This window comes from Megascapheus bottae, chromosome 10, assembly GCF_031878675.1.
Source record: "Megascapheus bottae isolate mThoBot1 chromosome 10, mThoBot2.hap1, whole genome shotgun sequence".
NCBI classification, from domain to species: Eukaryota; Metazoa; Chordata; class Mammalia; order Rodentia; family Geomyidae; genus Megascapheus; species Megascapheus bottae.
In genome coordinates, this window is record NC_143518.1 from 20,553,422 (window position 1) to 20,568,122 (window position 14,701).

Here is a 14,701-nt window from a genome sequence, read left to right on the forward strand (position 1 = left end):
GGAGCTCCTGTGCACAGACTGTCTACAGAAGCCCACCCTCTAGATCACCATGATGACAGCTCATCATTGTACCCCGAGAGAGAAAAGAAGCTGGATAATAGCATTCCAGCCAGGTGGTCTAGGAGATTTCACCCCGACACTGTCAAACAGTTCACAAGAGTGAGCTCAGTGGAAGGAGTTCACATGGATCAAACTCTCGTGGGCTTTATGCAATTAAGGATAGACATCACAATCCAGAGATGACAGAGATGAAGTGTTACCCCAATCTAGTCAGCTTACTAGGTAGTAGAGCCAAGATTTAAAGCAAGGCCTACAGTACGCGCATGCGCACACGCGCGCGTGTGTGTGTGTGCGTGCGTGCGTGTGTGTGTGTGTGTGTGTGTGTGTGTGTGTGTGTGTGTGTGTGTTGGTCTTGGGGTTTGAACTGTTGACCTTTTGTGCTCAAGCCTAGCACTCTCCCATTTGAGCCATAGCTCCACTTCCAACGTTTTGGTGGGTAATTTGGAGAGAAGAGTCTCATGGACTTTCTGGTCCAATCTGGCCTCAAACCATGATTGGTAGAGCAGAGCCTCCTGAATAGCTTGGTGATCCACTATCCTTGGCTAAATGGCCACAACTGCTGGTACCAGAGAAAACAGAACTGCTTGACAAGTAGCACCCAGAGAGGTGAAAAGGCTTGGTCAGGATCACAAAGCTTCCTTTCCAAAAACAATTCCTACACTGCCTCATCTGAGCCTGGCAATGGCCCAGGGCCCAATTTAATGTTTCCTCCCCAGGGATGTGTATGCCATGACAGGGAATACTGGGGTGAGAACTACACTTTCACAGAGGCAATCCCCCTGAGCCTCTTCCACTGAGGTTGTCTCCCCCAAAACAACCACACACAGTTCAGCTTGACAAGTGTCCATCACCTGCCACTGAGCCATAGTCACCTGAAGACACACCTATCCACCTAAACAACCCCCCAACTCTGTCCCCACCCACACCCCTAGGAGGTCCACAGGGCTCCCTGAAGGTACCTATGAATTTATCAAGACCCCTGCAAGGCATCCTGCATTTACCCCTGCAAGGCAGAGCATTCCCTCTCTGCCGGATACCTCAAGCTGAGCCTCAAGAAACCCCAAAGCATTTCTCTGGCTCTAGATAAAACCAGAGCTGCCAGCATGCTAATTAGCTGCCCTGAGAGGATAGGCCCACTGATTGACAATTAATGACTCCATCTCTCTGTTTCCTGCTGGTATATTATTAATTCATCAGGCCTCTCCAGTGGGACCGGAGAGATAACACAGACTGCAAAAGTTCATAGAGCAATGTGAGGCTGAGATGAGAGGAGGGAAAAAGTGTCAGCCATCAGGGAAATAGAGGGCAGAAGACTGCTCTTAGCACATGCTCCTGCAGGGACAGAAGTGTGGCACATACCAGTAGTTTTCCTTGGCAATTGCAAAGCAAGTGGAAACTCCCTTTCACAGGGACTGCTTGAATAACATGCAATTCAGCCTTGGGCAGGAATACTATACACCCTTAAAGAGACATTAAGGATATCGTTCCAGAAATTGCCAAGGCAAAATGCCTATCATATGTCATTTTATTAAAATAAAATATTAAAGCAAAATTCAATACTCTACAGACAGTATGGTTTCATATTCATGGTAGAGAGAAAATAATGGAATGAGTAAAAGAGGGGAAAGCTTTTCCCAGCTTAAGCATAGATGGAGGGATGGGCAGGGGAGCTAACCACATTGATGGTAACCTGCGAAGATTTGAACACAGCTCACTCAAGCCAGGTATGGCAGGCCTTTACTGCCTGCACACCATCAAGCGCTGTCCCCGGAAATGACCAAAGTTCTGCCCAACTCTAAGACCACAAACTTCTCTCTGGTCTCTTAGAAGTCTGAGGTTTCTTCATTCTAAGGTCAGTAGATAATGAGGTTGCGTTTTAATTAAGGGAGGAGAGCAAACACTGAGGCTGTTTAGTGGAAGGCAAACTTTGCTACAGATATTTTGCAAGAGTCCAACGGGGGGGGGGGACAGAGAGAGAGATAGAGAGAGACAGATTTCCTTCCTCACTCATCCTTAAGTTTTCCTTTCCAGTTCAGGCTTTAGACAGAAGAGGGAATGATGGTACAAGGGATGGAAAGCAAAAAGAAGTGGAGAGAGACAAGGCCAGTGGAGAGGGGCTGGGCTGAGGAGTGTCCTCTCTGCCACTGCTTAAGAACAGGCATCAAGTGTGAGGGGCCATAGGTGACTGCACTGCCTGGCACTTCTTTCCCAGAAGCTCAGATTTCTCACTAAACGTTAGTGAAATGAAATGGTATTCTTCATCATGGCTGAGTACTGTAGGTGTCAACTCACTACTTCTATGACTACTACTACTACTACTACCACACACACACACACACACACGTGTGAATATTTATGTTTGGCAATTTCCCCCGGTTCTATTACAACCAAGAGAAAAACATTCTCATCTTTTTCTGGACTCTGCACAGGTCGGCACCTAGGGGAACTGTTTCAGAACATAAAATGGTACAGCACAGTTGGCAAGTATAGTGAGGTATAAGATCTGGATTGAGTCTGAAATCCTTAAGACAAGCTGTAGCCCTGCTCTGCCCAGGTTCTGGTTCCTTCTGACTTGTCTCCTTGCCTGTGATTTGATGGGTGACCTCTAGGCGGCGCCAGCCCCCCATAGCCATACCACAGCATTCTGTGCAAAACTTCTAGTGGAGCCTGGGGCTGCAAGGAGTATAAACAACCACTGTGGGGCACCAGAAGATAAGAAAACATTTCTTCAAGAGGAGGACAAAGGGGAAGCTTATGTATGTGGCAATTCATACAACTCTCAATAAAGGGTGCCACTTTATAATTTTATTTCATTTTAATTTTCCCAGAAAAGTGGCTGAGGCAGAATCCTAACCCAGACAAGGCCCATGCAGGAAGAGCAGAGGCAGCCCTGGGGGAAGGGAGAAGGAAGAAGAGGACAGGACCACTGGTTCATCTGCTCCTCAAAGTGGGGACATGATGGCTGTAGGAAAAGAAAGCACAGATGTGGGCGGGACCCAAGGAGACAGGACCAAACACAGGTTGTAGTCACAGACCCCACTCCCTTACCTTACCTTCTCCCTCCACGCCTGAAAAAAGAAAGAAAGAAGGAAGGAAGGAACAAAGAAGGACCTGAGCAACATCCTGGTGCACTGGCTGTTAGCACTGTGCTCTGGCAAAGGTGAAAGCCCAATATACTTCAGTGAAGGGGTAGAAAGAAGATTTTCACCAGGCCATGAGCAGCGGCCAGTTACCCTCAGAGGCCCATCCCGACCCAGCACTGGGACACACCAAGAAGTCAGTCAGGACCCCTCCCCTCACTGCTCACACATACGCCCTCAGCCTACCCTCTAGGGAGAAGTTTCTGGAACTGTGGAAGATGTATCTTTCTAGCCATTGTTTTCCTGTCACATCACCAGACTCCAGGCTTAGAATCAAGTCCTTATTTGGAATCGTAAGAGCAGATAAAGAAAATTCTAAGGTGGGCAGCAGGGCCCATCTTTTCAAGAGCCTCTAGGAGTCACTGGGACTGTGTCGGTTTCGGGGGGAGCCGAGTCCTCTGGGTTCTCTGCACCTTCCTGTTCTTCTTAGAAAAAGCAGGGCATATGCTGCAGGTCCCTTCTTGGCTGGTGGTTCTCAAATATGTTGTTAGCTGGTGATATAACACAGCATGTTGGAGTCTCCTGATTTCTGCATTCCCCTGGCATATGTCTTGGCTTCGGTAAGCCTGTTACACTACAGCCCCAACACCCTGAATTGCCTCATCTCTGAGGGAAGGGGATGGATGGACTTTGCAGGGCTACACACTCAGTTGTCTTCAGAGCCAAGCAGCCATCCATGAATGAGTGTGTTAGTCCAAGGGGAGACAGGAAGGAGTGTGGAGGATTCTAGTGATCTGAGACGTCTAACCCACTCACTCCCCCACCTCGCATGCACAGTGGAACAGAATTAAAATATTGGCTCATGCTGCAAAACATTTCTAGTTAACTATACAAATTCTTCCACACATTCTTTCCAGCAAAGGCATTTGCACAGACTCTAGTATTCTAAGAATGCAAGCGATACCTAATTTTTGCCAGCAGGTGGCAGCACATCGACTACCAGCTAGATTTGTACCAGGTTAGTAGCTTTCAAGAGGCCAGTGAAAATTCAACTATTTGCCTCTGTTACAGAAGTTGTGGTGATATTGAGTATAATGTAGTGCTGGTGAGAATATTGTGGATGTCTGAATTGTCATTCCTTCCGACATGCCTGCTCCTGCCTCACCCTCCAAATCAAACACAGCAGCAAGGCATCTGAGACAGAAGCATGGGAGGAATGACATGGCTACTTCCTCCAAGCCTTAGTCACAAGGACCCAGGATCTCACAAACAGAAAGGGCTCAGGTAAAGCCCTAGTAATCATCCCGCCTGAGGGGACCCCACTTCTTCAACCCTCTTCCTCAGGTGATGTAGCCAGTTTACAGGACGTTAATAAGTATCCATATGCATTGAATGCTTCCTCCCTGCTGTGCCTTGTAAGTTGCTGTGGCCTGCTGAGATGCAACCTATTCCAAGCCTCGGCCTCTCAGAAGACCACAAAAGAGACTCACAAGTAACCTACTCCTGAAGGTGACAGACCAAACACCCAGAAGAACAACAGCCAAACACTGGGACTAAGATAGTATTTTTTAAACAAGAAAAAAATACACATAACTTCCAACAAAACCTTTATGTAGTAATAGGCCCTTCTGAAATTTGTGTTGTTTTTTTTAATATGAGTGGTTATTAATTCCACTTATATAAATAATCGATGCAAAATATCTAGCCCCAGTCAGTAAGTACTCAATTGATGGTAAGAGTCATCATTAACACAAGCTTTTGACCTGGAACTCGATCTAACTTTGATGCTTGTTTTTCTTCCTCATTTATGTGTTAGCAATAATAACAGCTAGACCACAGGATCTTTGTGAAGATCAATAAACACTATGTATGAAGACTTCAGGGAAGCTGGAGGCAATGAAAGTACTTAAGCATGGTCATTGCTTAAATATGCTCTCGTGTCACTTACTAAAGTTATAAACCGCAGTACACAAGAACTTGGTATTAACTAAGAGGCTCTTAGAATCCATACACCAGCCTGAGGAAACCTTGTAACAGATTCTTTAGGAAATAAAAATTCTCCACAAGAAAACCTGCTTTCTCTGGTAACAGCTGAAGCAAGTGTCTTTCGAAAGTCCTAGAAGTGCTTTCCATGGATCACAGAATCTTACTCCAGGCATCCTCCCACCCTCTCTACTTCCCCTTCCCGCACTTAGCTCCCCCAGCCACAGGCAAAACAATGTGGAAACCTTCAGGGCTGGTTTCTAGTCTGCTTCGTGCAACACCAGAGTCCTGACTGGGTGCCAGGGAGGCAGGATTTGTAAAGCTGGCAGTGTGCGCTGTGGGCTGTCAGGGGTGTGGGCGGTAGACAAGGCCCAGGGAGGGGAGGAGGGGAGGGAGGGGCAGAAAGCCAGCAGGGAAGTTTTCCTGATTTCCTACACGAACAGGTCCATGCCCTGAGAAAGAACCAGGCAGATCCTATCCATACAGCCTGAGTCGAGAGAAGCCAGAAAGCTTCTGGCTTCTGCACAGCAGAGATTCTGCACATGGGATTCTGCACAGCAGAATCACTTCCTGTTGACTGTTCAGCTTGATGGCTTCGTTCAGTCAACAAAGTACAAAGCCACCTGGCAACCTAGGGAATGCAGCTACCTCCTTCCCAAGGAGCTAGCATCTCCTCTGTTCATTCTCATCATTCCCTCCATGAATATTTGTTTGGGGCCAACCATCCAACAGACACTGTTGCAACCCACAAGTTGATATTCTAGGACACAATGTGTGTGTGTGTGTGTGTGTGTGTGTAACAGCAATCAAGGCTATGATTTAAAAAAGCAATCATAAAGACCAAAATAAGAGAAGACACAGGCATGGGGAGATGTCTTTTAGTAGTAAAGAAAAGCTATACAGGATTATGAGACGGAAGACGAGACAGGAGCACCATGAAGGGCTGGGGTGGGCATGGTCTGAACATCTTCACATCTTCAAGGTGAAACAGGAGCCAGGAGTAGCTGGAGTTGAGTGGATGAAGGGAACGATTGAGACACAAAGTCAGAGTAAGCTGGTATCTTTAGGAAGCAGCAGGCCCCAAATCCCGCGGCCATCTTGGTAGACCAGGTCTGTGGAAGACGGCTGCAATGGGAAGCCACTTGAGGGTGCTGAGCTGAGAACTGATAGGACACATGGCTAAAAACTCTAGGCAGAACCTCTGTGCACTACCTTGCCAACACTTTTGTACATCTAAAATGGGGGGAAAAATATGTTTCTCTCAAAGGGGGCACACAACCTCTAGCAAGGAAGGGTGGAAATTTAAGAACTAGTAGTCACAGTAATCCTCTTGGGAAAAGTACTTAAATTCTGTGTCCTCAATATAAAACTTAGAGAACACACTTATTAGGGTTTAAATGTCTTATATTTAAAGTTATGTGCCCTTTCACTAAAATGCAGCAGTGTTCAGAGTAGTGCCTATGAGAAGTAACTGAATCACTAATCCTCAAGAATTTTTACTGAAAATGGGGACTATTCCACTCATAAAAGCAATGGTTTCAGGGGAGAGGATTGGCTATTCTCCCTTCCCTCGTTCCCATGAGATAAGCAGTCTTCCTCCTCTAGTCCCTTCTACCAAGATGGACAGCCTTTTGCCACATAGCTAAAAGCAAGCAGGCCAAACAATCACAGATTAAAACTTGGGAAAACATAAGCCAAAATAAATCTTTGAAGTTGTGTTATGATGGGGATGTGAGGCTAACTAACATGACAATGGTAGCAGCACTCGGTTTTTATGAAAATTAAAGATTTGTATTTGGAAATTACAACAGTACTAGATATATCATAAGGATACTATGAGTGTTTATGGGACAGAAATAAAAAGTGAAGCAAAAGGCGAGTGGCAAGAATAGAAAAAAAACCTGATATATTTTGAAGGAATAGTCAATAGAGACTAACAAGAAAACATGCCCAGCCACAGAAAGACTGACTATAGTATCATTTACTGAGACAGGGAATATGTAAGGACAGCAGGTCTGTGTACAGAACAATCAATGCTCTGGTGCTGGACATGTTGTTTGAGATGACTATGGACATGAAAGGACAGTAGTAAGTGGGCGGGGCCTGAAGTTCCAGGAAGGAGTCTTGGAAATACAAAATTGAGAGGTATCAGTGTGTGATGGCATCTAATAGCTCAGGACTAGACAAGGTCACTGGGAAGTAGTGATAAAGAGAATAGACCCTGAACCTCTAATATTTAGGGCCTGGGACTGCTGCTGCTACATCTGCTAGGCCAAAAAAAAGATGTGTAAAGAGAATAATCTATTCAAATCACCAACAGGGAAATCAACATATCCCAAGGCAGGACAAGATTCTCTAAGTTTGTTTGACCAAGACATAATCTTGATTGGAATGGGTTCTGAGAGTCATTTTAGGAAAATAGATTGGAGACAGAAAGCAGACAAGAAGGCCCATTTAGTTCTATCTATATGGTCCCCAGATCTCTTCTGGTCTCATGGTTAGCTCACAGGTTCAGAAATTTCAGTCCATGTTGGTGTTTGTGTGTGTGTGTGTGTGTGTGTGTGTGTGTGTGTGTGTGTGTGTGGATTTTGTTTGTTTGTTTTGTTTTTTGGTCTGTGGCAAGGTCATATATCATGGATGAAGCACAAGGTGGAGGAAAGCTGCTCACCTCATGGAGGCCATGCTGGCAGTCGGTTCATAGTAGCAGAAGAAAAGATTTGATGTGGAGGCCCCAGTGCAGCAGTGGGACAATGCGGTATTGAGATCTCATGTGTGCCTCTCCTGATCGCTGCTTTTCTCCCCAGGGAAGTTGAAGACAGCCATCATCATGAGCTAGGAGTGGACTAGCAGGATATATTGGGTTTTAGAGTAAAGGAAAGGTATAAAATAATCCCTAGCAGAGTGTGAAAGTCGATGAAGGACAAGCAAGGGCTCCTAAGGGCTGACTTGAAGTATGAGTGTGACAACTGTCAGCATTGCTATGAGTTTTTCCCATAGCAATGATTAACTGCCTGGATACACAGGCACAAGAGTGGCAATTGGGAGTTAAATAGAGTTGGAGTTCTGCAAGACCAGTGGGAAGGAGCAACACAGGGACAAGGAAATTGAAGCTGAAAACAAGTGATGGTGAAACATGAAGCAGATTAGAAACCAACTCGGAAGGCTTCTAGCATTCTTGACTTTGGCCAATGATGGCTCAATCTTTTTTTAATATTTTTTATTGTAATTAATAAAAGGGTTACATGATAGTTGCCAGATAGAAGGTGCATTAATTCACAAACATTGATACCCTTTCACATGTCTTGGTCCCCATTACCCTCTCCCCCACACCCCCATCTTGGTTCCCCCCCTTCCCTATCCAATTTCAAATAACCAAATACAAATATATCCAATATATCAGATAACAAAGTGAGATACTGTAACAATATAAGATGACCAAGGGACAGCAAAAGAGATGAGAGATAACATAGGACATTAAGGACAACAATCATTCATTATATGGCTTTTGTTTCTATATCCTAGAGGTCCTCACATATAGCGTCATACTATATGGCCTCTGTATCTAGGTTTTGCTCTATTGCAAATCTCTGCTAGGAGAGCCCAAGGTTTCTACTGATTATGACAAATGAGGGAAACCATTGAGCCTAAATTACTTTGAGTCTGGCTTACTTCACTTAATATGATTTTTTCTAAGTCTTTCCATTTCCTAACAAAGGGTGCGATGTCGTTTTTTTTCTGACAGCAGCATAGAATTCCATTGTGTACAAATACCACATCTTGTTGATCCACTCATCAACTGAGGGGCATCTAGGTTGGTTCCATATCTTTGCTATGGTGAATAATGCTGCAATGAACATTGCTGTGCTAGTGGATTTAGTATGCCCTACTTTTTGGATGATTGGGTAAATGCCAAATAGTGGAATTGCTGGGTCATAGAACTGGTTAAGCACCTGCAAAAAACTAAAGTTGGATCCTTCTTTGTCACCCTGCACTAGAATTAACTCCAAAATGGATCAAAGACCTGGAGGTAAAAGCTGACACACTGAAAACTTTACAAGAAGGAATAGGAGATACACTAGGCCTCCTTGGCACAGGTCGAAACTTTCTTAATAAGGACCAAGAATCACAACAAATCAGAGAAAGTCTAGATAAGTGGGACTGCATTAAACTGCAGAGCTTTTGTATGGCAAAGGACATAGCTAGTAAATTAATTAGGAATCCTACAGAGTGGGAGAAGATCTTCACCAACCATATAACAGACAAAGGCCTCATATCTAAAATATATCAACAGCTCAAAAAATTGAATCACTCCAAAACTAATCTCCAAAGTAACAACCATCCCATTAAAAATGGGCCAAAGACTTAAAGAGAGTCTTCTCTGAAGAAGAAACAAAAATGGCTTATAGACACATGAAGAAATGCTCAACATCTCTGGTCATAAAAGAAATGCAAATCAAAACAATGCTAAGATTCCACCTCACTCCAGTTAGAACGGCCAGGATCAGGAAAACTAATAACAACAGATGCTGGAGGGGATGTAGCCAGGAGGGATCACTACTACACTGTTGGTGGGAGTGTAAACTCGTTCAACCACTATGGAAAGCAGTATGACGGCTCAATCTTACAATCCGGTAAAACAAAGAGTGGAGTGAGGAATAGGAGACTTCAAAGGGAGATGTAATCATTTTCCACTGTAAAATACTTTCAGTGATCTTATAGGGTTTAGTGAGCTAGGATGGAAAATGAGGACCAGGTGGAAAAGGGAAACACAAACATAAAGCAAGTAGACTGGACAGGAAAATGGTGGTGTTCAGATATCAGGATGCTGGAAACTGAAATACAGACAAGGCTCTGGCAAACCAGAAGTGAATTCTTAGCACGAAGAAAGAAGGCAATGTCTTCAGGAGAACAAATGTTAAGAAAGCAAGAGGCCATGACACAGGATTCTTTACATTAGAGTAAGAATGGCTAGCAGGTAAAGAACAAGAAAAGAACCAGGTGCTGGTGGCTCATTCCTATAGTCCTACCTACTCAGGATCTGAGGATTGTGGTTCAAAGCCAACCCAGGCAAGCAAGTCCATGAGACTCTTATCTCTAATCAGCCACCAGAAACCTAGAAGTGGAGCTATGGCTCAAATGAGTAGAGTGCTAGACTTGAGCACAAAAGTTTAGGGACAGTGCCCAGACCCTAAGTTCAAGCTCCATGAATGATAAAAGAAAAAAAAAACACACAAGGAAAAAGGGCAGTAAACCAAGAGCTACAATCTTTCTGGAACAGATCAAGTAACCAGGAGCCTGTCCATGGATGCAACATGCAAATGGTAGCACTGTGTAATTGCCCTAGAGCTGGCATTTTTGGGAATGGGAGTGTGGAACATTGGTCTGCAAGAAGCAGTAAGGAGCTTCCAGGTTAGAGAGTGGAAGACAATGTGGAAGAGAAAACAATAAGCCCAAGGCAGATGCAGGTCAAGCAAGGCAAGTTCCAGTAAGAAAAAGAGAACAAAAGGCAATGTTCAGAGAAGATGCGAAGATGTAGAAGATGTCACAATGTGACAAAACTCTCATGTTGAATTAAAACTGCTTTGTACAACAACAATAACAACATACTGTGACACGAGATCTGGAGAGTTGAGGGGTATGCGGCAGCTCAGATTAAGTGTCATATGTGGTCACAAAAGGAAGGAATTGGGTGATGGAGGTAAAAAGCCATGATAGCATTACTTACAGAGTCTCCAAGTAGATGAGCTAATGATGATGCTGTGAGTGTTGGTGTGTAGTGGGGGGGGGAGGTGGGTTAAGAGATGCAACATCACTGTCTGACACTTCTCATTTTCTCATTGGCCCATTCCAATTGGGCTTCTGATCGAATTTCTCCCACTAAGGTCCATTCTATGCTCCCACACAATGATTCTCTACCTTCATTATATTTGATCTCCAGGCAACATCCTACACAGCTGGTGGTCCTTGGTCCTTCCTTCTGCATGCTATATTGCTCACTGCTTTGTCCCTGGACTGTGCTTCTACCCATTTCCCCATCCACTCTTCTCAACCCCTTTGTGGGTTCCTCCCACAATGCTAGATTCCTAAAGGTTAGCATGCCCCAGGACCATTCTCACTTTCTCATGGACCTACCACAAGTAAAGACCTGTTCCCTAGCCCTCCCTACCATCTGGGGTGAGTGGCTAGACCTTGGTAACTCCCATTAGGTAAAGGTGATGTTAGTGAAACACACAGAAGTTGCTCACACATTGCTAGGGATAGTGAAGCTACTGTTTAATTGAGTATTCTGTTTCAACAATTTAACAGGCATTAGATAACATGAACAACATGTAAAACAGTCACTCCCTTCAAGTTGTTTCAAGCCCTGTGAGCAAGATAAAACAGAGGAGGAATAAAATTAGTACTTTCACAATTATCAGAGCTGTGTAGCATTCAGCCATCTCTTTTTCCTGCTCATTTTACTTCAAAGCCATGACGAGGTGATTTCAGACCATACCAGTAACTGCATCAATCTGGGAATTAGTCCTATGTCTTTCAATCCCCAAACCAGTTATTGTACCAGGACATTTCAGTGGGTTATTGTGACACAAAGTACTATGGAAATTAGAAGACACTGTGCCCTCCTGGATAAAGTCATGGATTTTAGGAGAAGACTGCCAGGCTTCAAATCATTAATTATTATCAGATTATAATAACTATGCATTTATTATTTTACATTGTGTTTCCTTGGTTAAACATGGATAACAACTGGAAGAAAAAACAGGAGACATACAACGTTACTTCGTAATTACAGTGATAATTAATGAGAATTAACTTGTGTATGGTGCTTAGAATATTTCCTGATTTTTAAAGAGAGCCATACATAGGGTTTCTAAAATTAACAGTGCTCAGAGATGAACAATGTAGTTGTCTCTTGAGTGCTGGCTGTGTTCAACAACTCTGAATCCCGAGAGCTCAGCACACATTAATGTTCATTGACTAAATGAACAAACTAACAAATGCTGACATCCACATGAAACTAAGTGAAGCTCAGCTCCCCCCAAGTCACCTGATCTAAAGTATCCACAGGAACCAAGTAGGTAAATTCCACCATGACTACCTTTTGTATAACCAACAATCATCATTTTTTGATGAAAAAAAAAATAACCACTTATTACCAAGCTGATCTCTGTAATCTTAGCTACCTGGAAGGCTGAAAGAATTGCAATGTGAAGTCAGCTTGGGAAGAAAAGCTCACAAGACATACTTTTCAACCTATACATGGATGTAGTAGCACAAGCCTATCATCTCAAAGCTATGTGGGAGATTGAGAGATCACAGTGGCAGGACAGGGTGGGAAGAAGAAGTCCACAAGACTCCATCTCCACAGACAGAAGTTGGATTTCAGTGGTTTGAACCTATGATCCCAGAAACAATGGAGAGGCCTAAAGTAGCCGACAGAGGATACATGCCCAGTACTGAAACCCTATAGTAAGTATCTAGTGAAAAAAACAGGGCTGACCTGGCACTGGTGGCTCATTCCTATAATCCAGACTAAGACGTGAGGATCAAAGTTTAAAATGCAAGCAGATAAACCCACAAGACGCTTTTCTCCAATTAAAGCAAAACATTGGAACAGGAGGCACAGTGCCAGCCACAGGTGAGAACACTAAACCCTGAGTTCAAGCTCCAATATCAGCACAAAAAAAGAATAAAAAAAAATGCACTGGAGGAGTAGCTTGGAAGTATGTTGCCAAAGCCCTGAGTTCAAAGGCTTGAATACAAAACCCTGAGTTCAAATCCCAGAATGACTAAAAACCAAAACACTCACATACAGGTGCACCTGTCAGTAGTGCCTTGGTGCCTGAAGACATGTAACAACTCAACCCTCTAAGGCAAGAGAGATGAACGATATACAGACCACAGTGCGTGCAAATATGCACCATAAACTATCATCCAATACAGGACAAAACAAAGTCCTTATGAAATATAACCAACTGAGGCTAAATAACCATACATCTTCCTTTAAGGTGACTCCTAAGAATAAAAACCTACATTTTCACAGATCATGAATTCAAGTCTACCTGAGACAGAAAATAGACCCTCCGTCCTTCACAAAAAAAGAAGAGTTAAAACCAGATCTTTGAGCCTCAGATCTTAGTCTCATCCACCTGAGAAACTGCCCTCCTCCCCCCCCCCACACACACATATAATCATTCATCCAAGGGTAGTAGCACAAAGAGCAGGCTTCAGCCACGATGGCTTCAGCCAAGTGCAGGTGTAGTGTGATTCCTGGAGGAAAGATGAGCTCGGTGCGTCACAAGATAAGCCTCCCCCTGGTTTGCAGGGTCCTCAGGGTATGACACAGACCCTCCCAATTCATTCTTAGCCAAATGGACGCGTGAAGGAGCAGGGTTTGAGATGGTGTCACCCCCATGTGGCAGCCCTGGGCCTCCGTGGGGCTCCGCCTGCTCTACAGCTGGGTGATGGGTGGATGAGATGCGGGTCTCCAATGCCAGGACCGCCCTCCCTCCGGGGTCGTCTATGCAGAGGCCGCCCAGCCCGGACCCCCAGCCCACCCCGCGGTACTCACTCCCACTCCTTGCGCCGGGCCTGCGGGGTGCTCTGCATCTTGTGCGCCTCGTGGGCCTTGATGATGTCTCGCTGCTCGATCAGGCCCCCGCGCCTCCGCTTCATGACCTCGGGGCTCACCGGGAGGAAGGGGCTCGAACCGCCGGCCTCCAGAGCACAGCCTCCCTCCCAGCCCGGGCCCTCGCCCTCCTGCACCGGGAAGAAGTTGTCGAAGCCGGCCATGGCAGCGCGCGGGGAGGCCGGCAGCATGCCCACCTCGTCCGAGGCATCGGCATCGAGCAGGGAGCACTGCTGGGGCCGCCATGCCTCCTCCTCGGGCAAGGCCAGGATGTGACGCCTGCGACCTGCCACCCCGGGCTCAGGGCTCCCGCCTGCAGCAGGGCACTGGGGGGGCTCGGGCAGCCTTCGGCCTGGGCTCAGTCCACGCATCTCGGGCACCATCACAGAACATTGCTCTGCCGGGGAAAGAGTGGGCAGAAACAAGGGGCAGGGAGGAAGAGATGGGGGAGGGTCACAGGCACAGGGAAATAAGAGAAGAAAAAAAAAAACAGATTAATGACATTGACCTTCAAGGAAAAAGGCCTCTGGGTTGCTCAGGCCTGGCCAAGAATCCAGCCCATAGCAGGAGCTCGATAGGAGATGCTATCTGGAGTGTCCCCTGTGCGCCTGTCTGGATGTCAGAATGCAAGCCAAGTAGACTTGAACTTTACCATGAACTTCACAATCTAATGCAGAGGACAGAAGTTAAGGAAGTATATAATTACAGATGTTCCTCAGTTTACCGCCTCTCAACATACTCATTAGTTGAAGATAGAAGCCAGAATGCATTGAACATGTCTAACCTACAGAACGTCATGGCCTAGCAAACACTGTAGACTATGTTGTTCCCCGGTGACCACATAGCTGATGCAGAGCTGTGACTGGCTGTCACTACATAGGCATAATTATTAAATGTCAATCGCCCAGGCCAACTCCAATCTCAGAAGCTCGGTTTCTACCAAATGTGG

General features: G+C 45.2%; 1 protein-coding gene across 1 annotated transcript in view; it reads right to left on the reverse strand.

Moving 5' to 3' along the window:
• Cacna1e (calcium voltage-gated channel subunit alpha1 E) overlaps positions 1-14,701 on the reverse strand; it is a 446,101-nt gene that overhangs the window by 344,495 nt on the left and 86,905 nt on the right. Inside the window, exon 2 of the mRNA XM_090340308.1 lies at positions 13,696-14,149. Coding sequence (XP_090196434.1) covers positions 13,696-14,135 — 440 coding nt within the window. The 5' untranslated portion in view covers positions 14,136-14,149. The remainder of the gene's footprint in view (positions 1-13,695; positions 14,150-14,701) is intronic.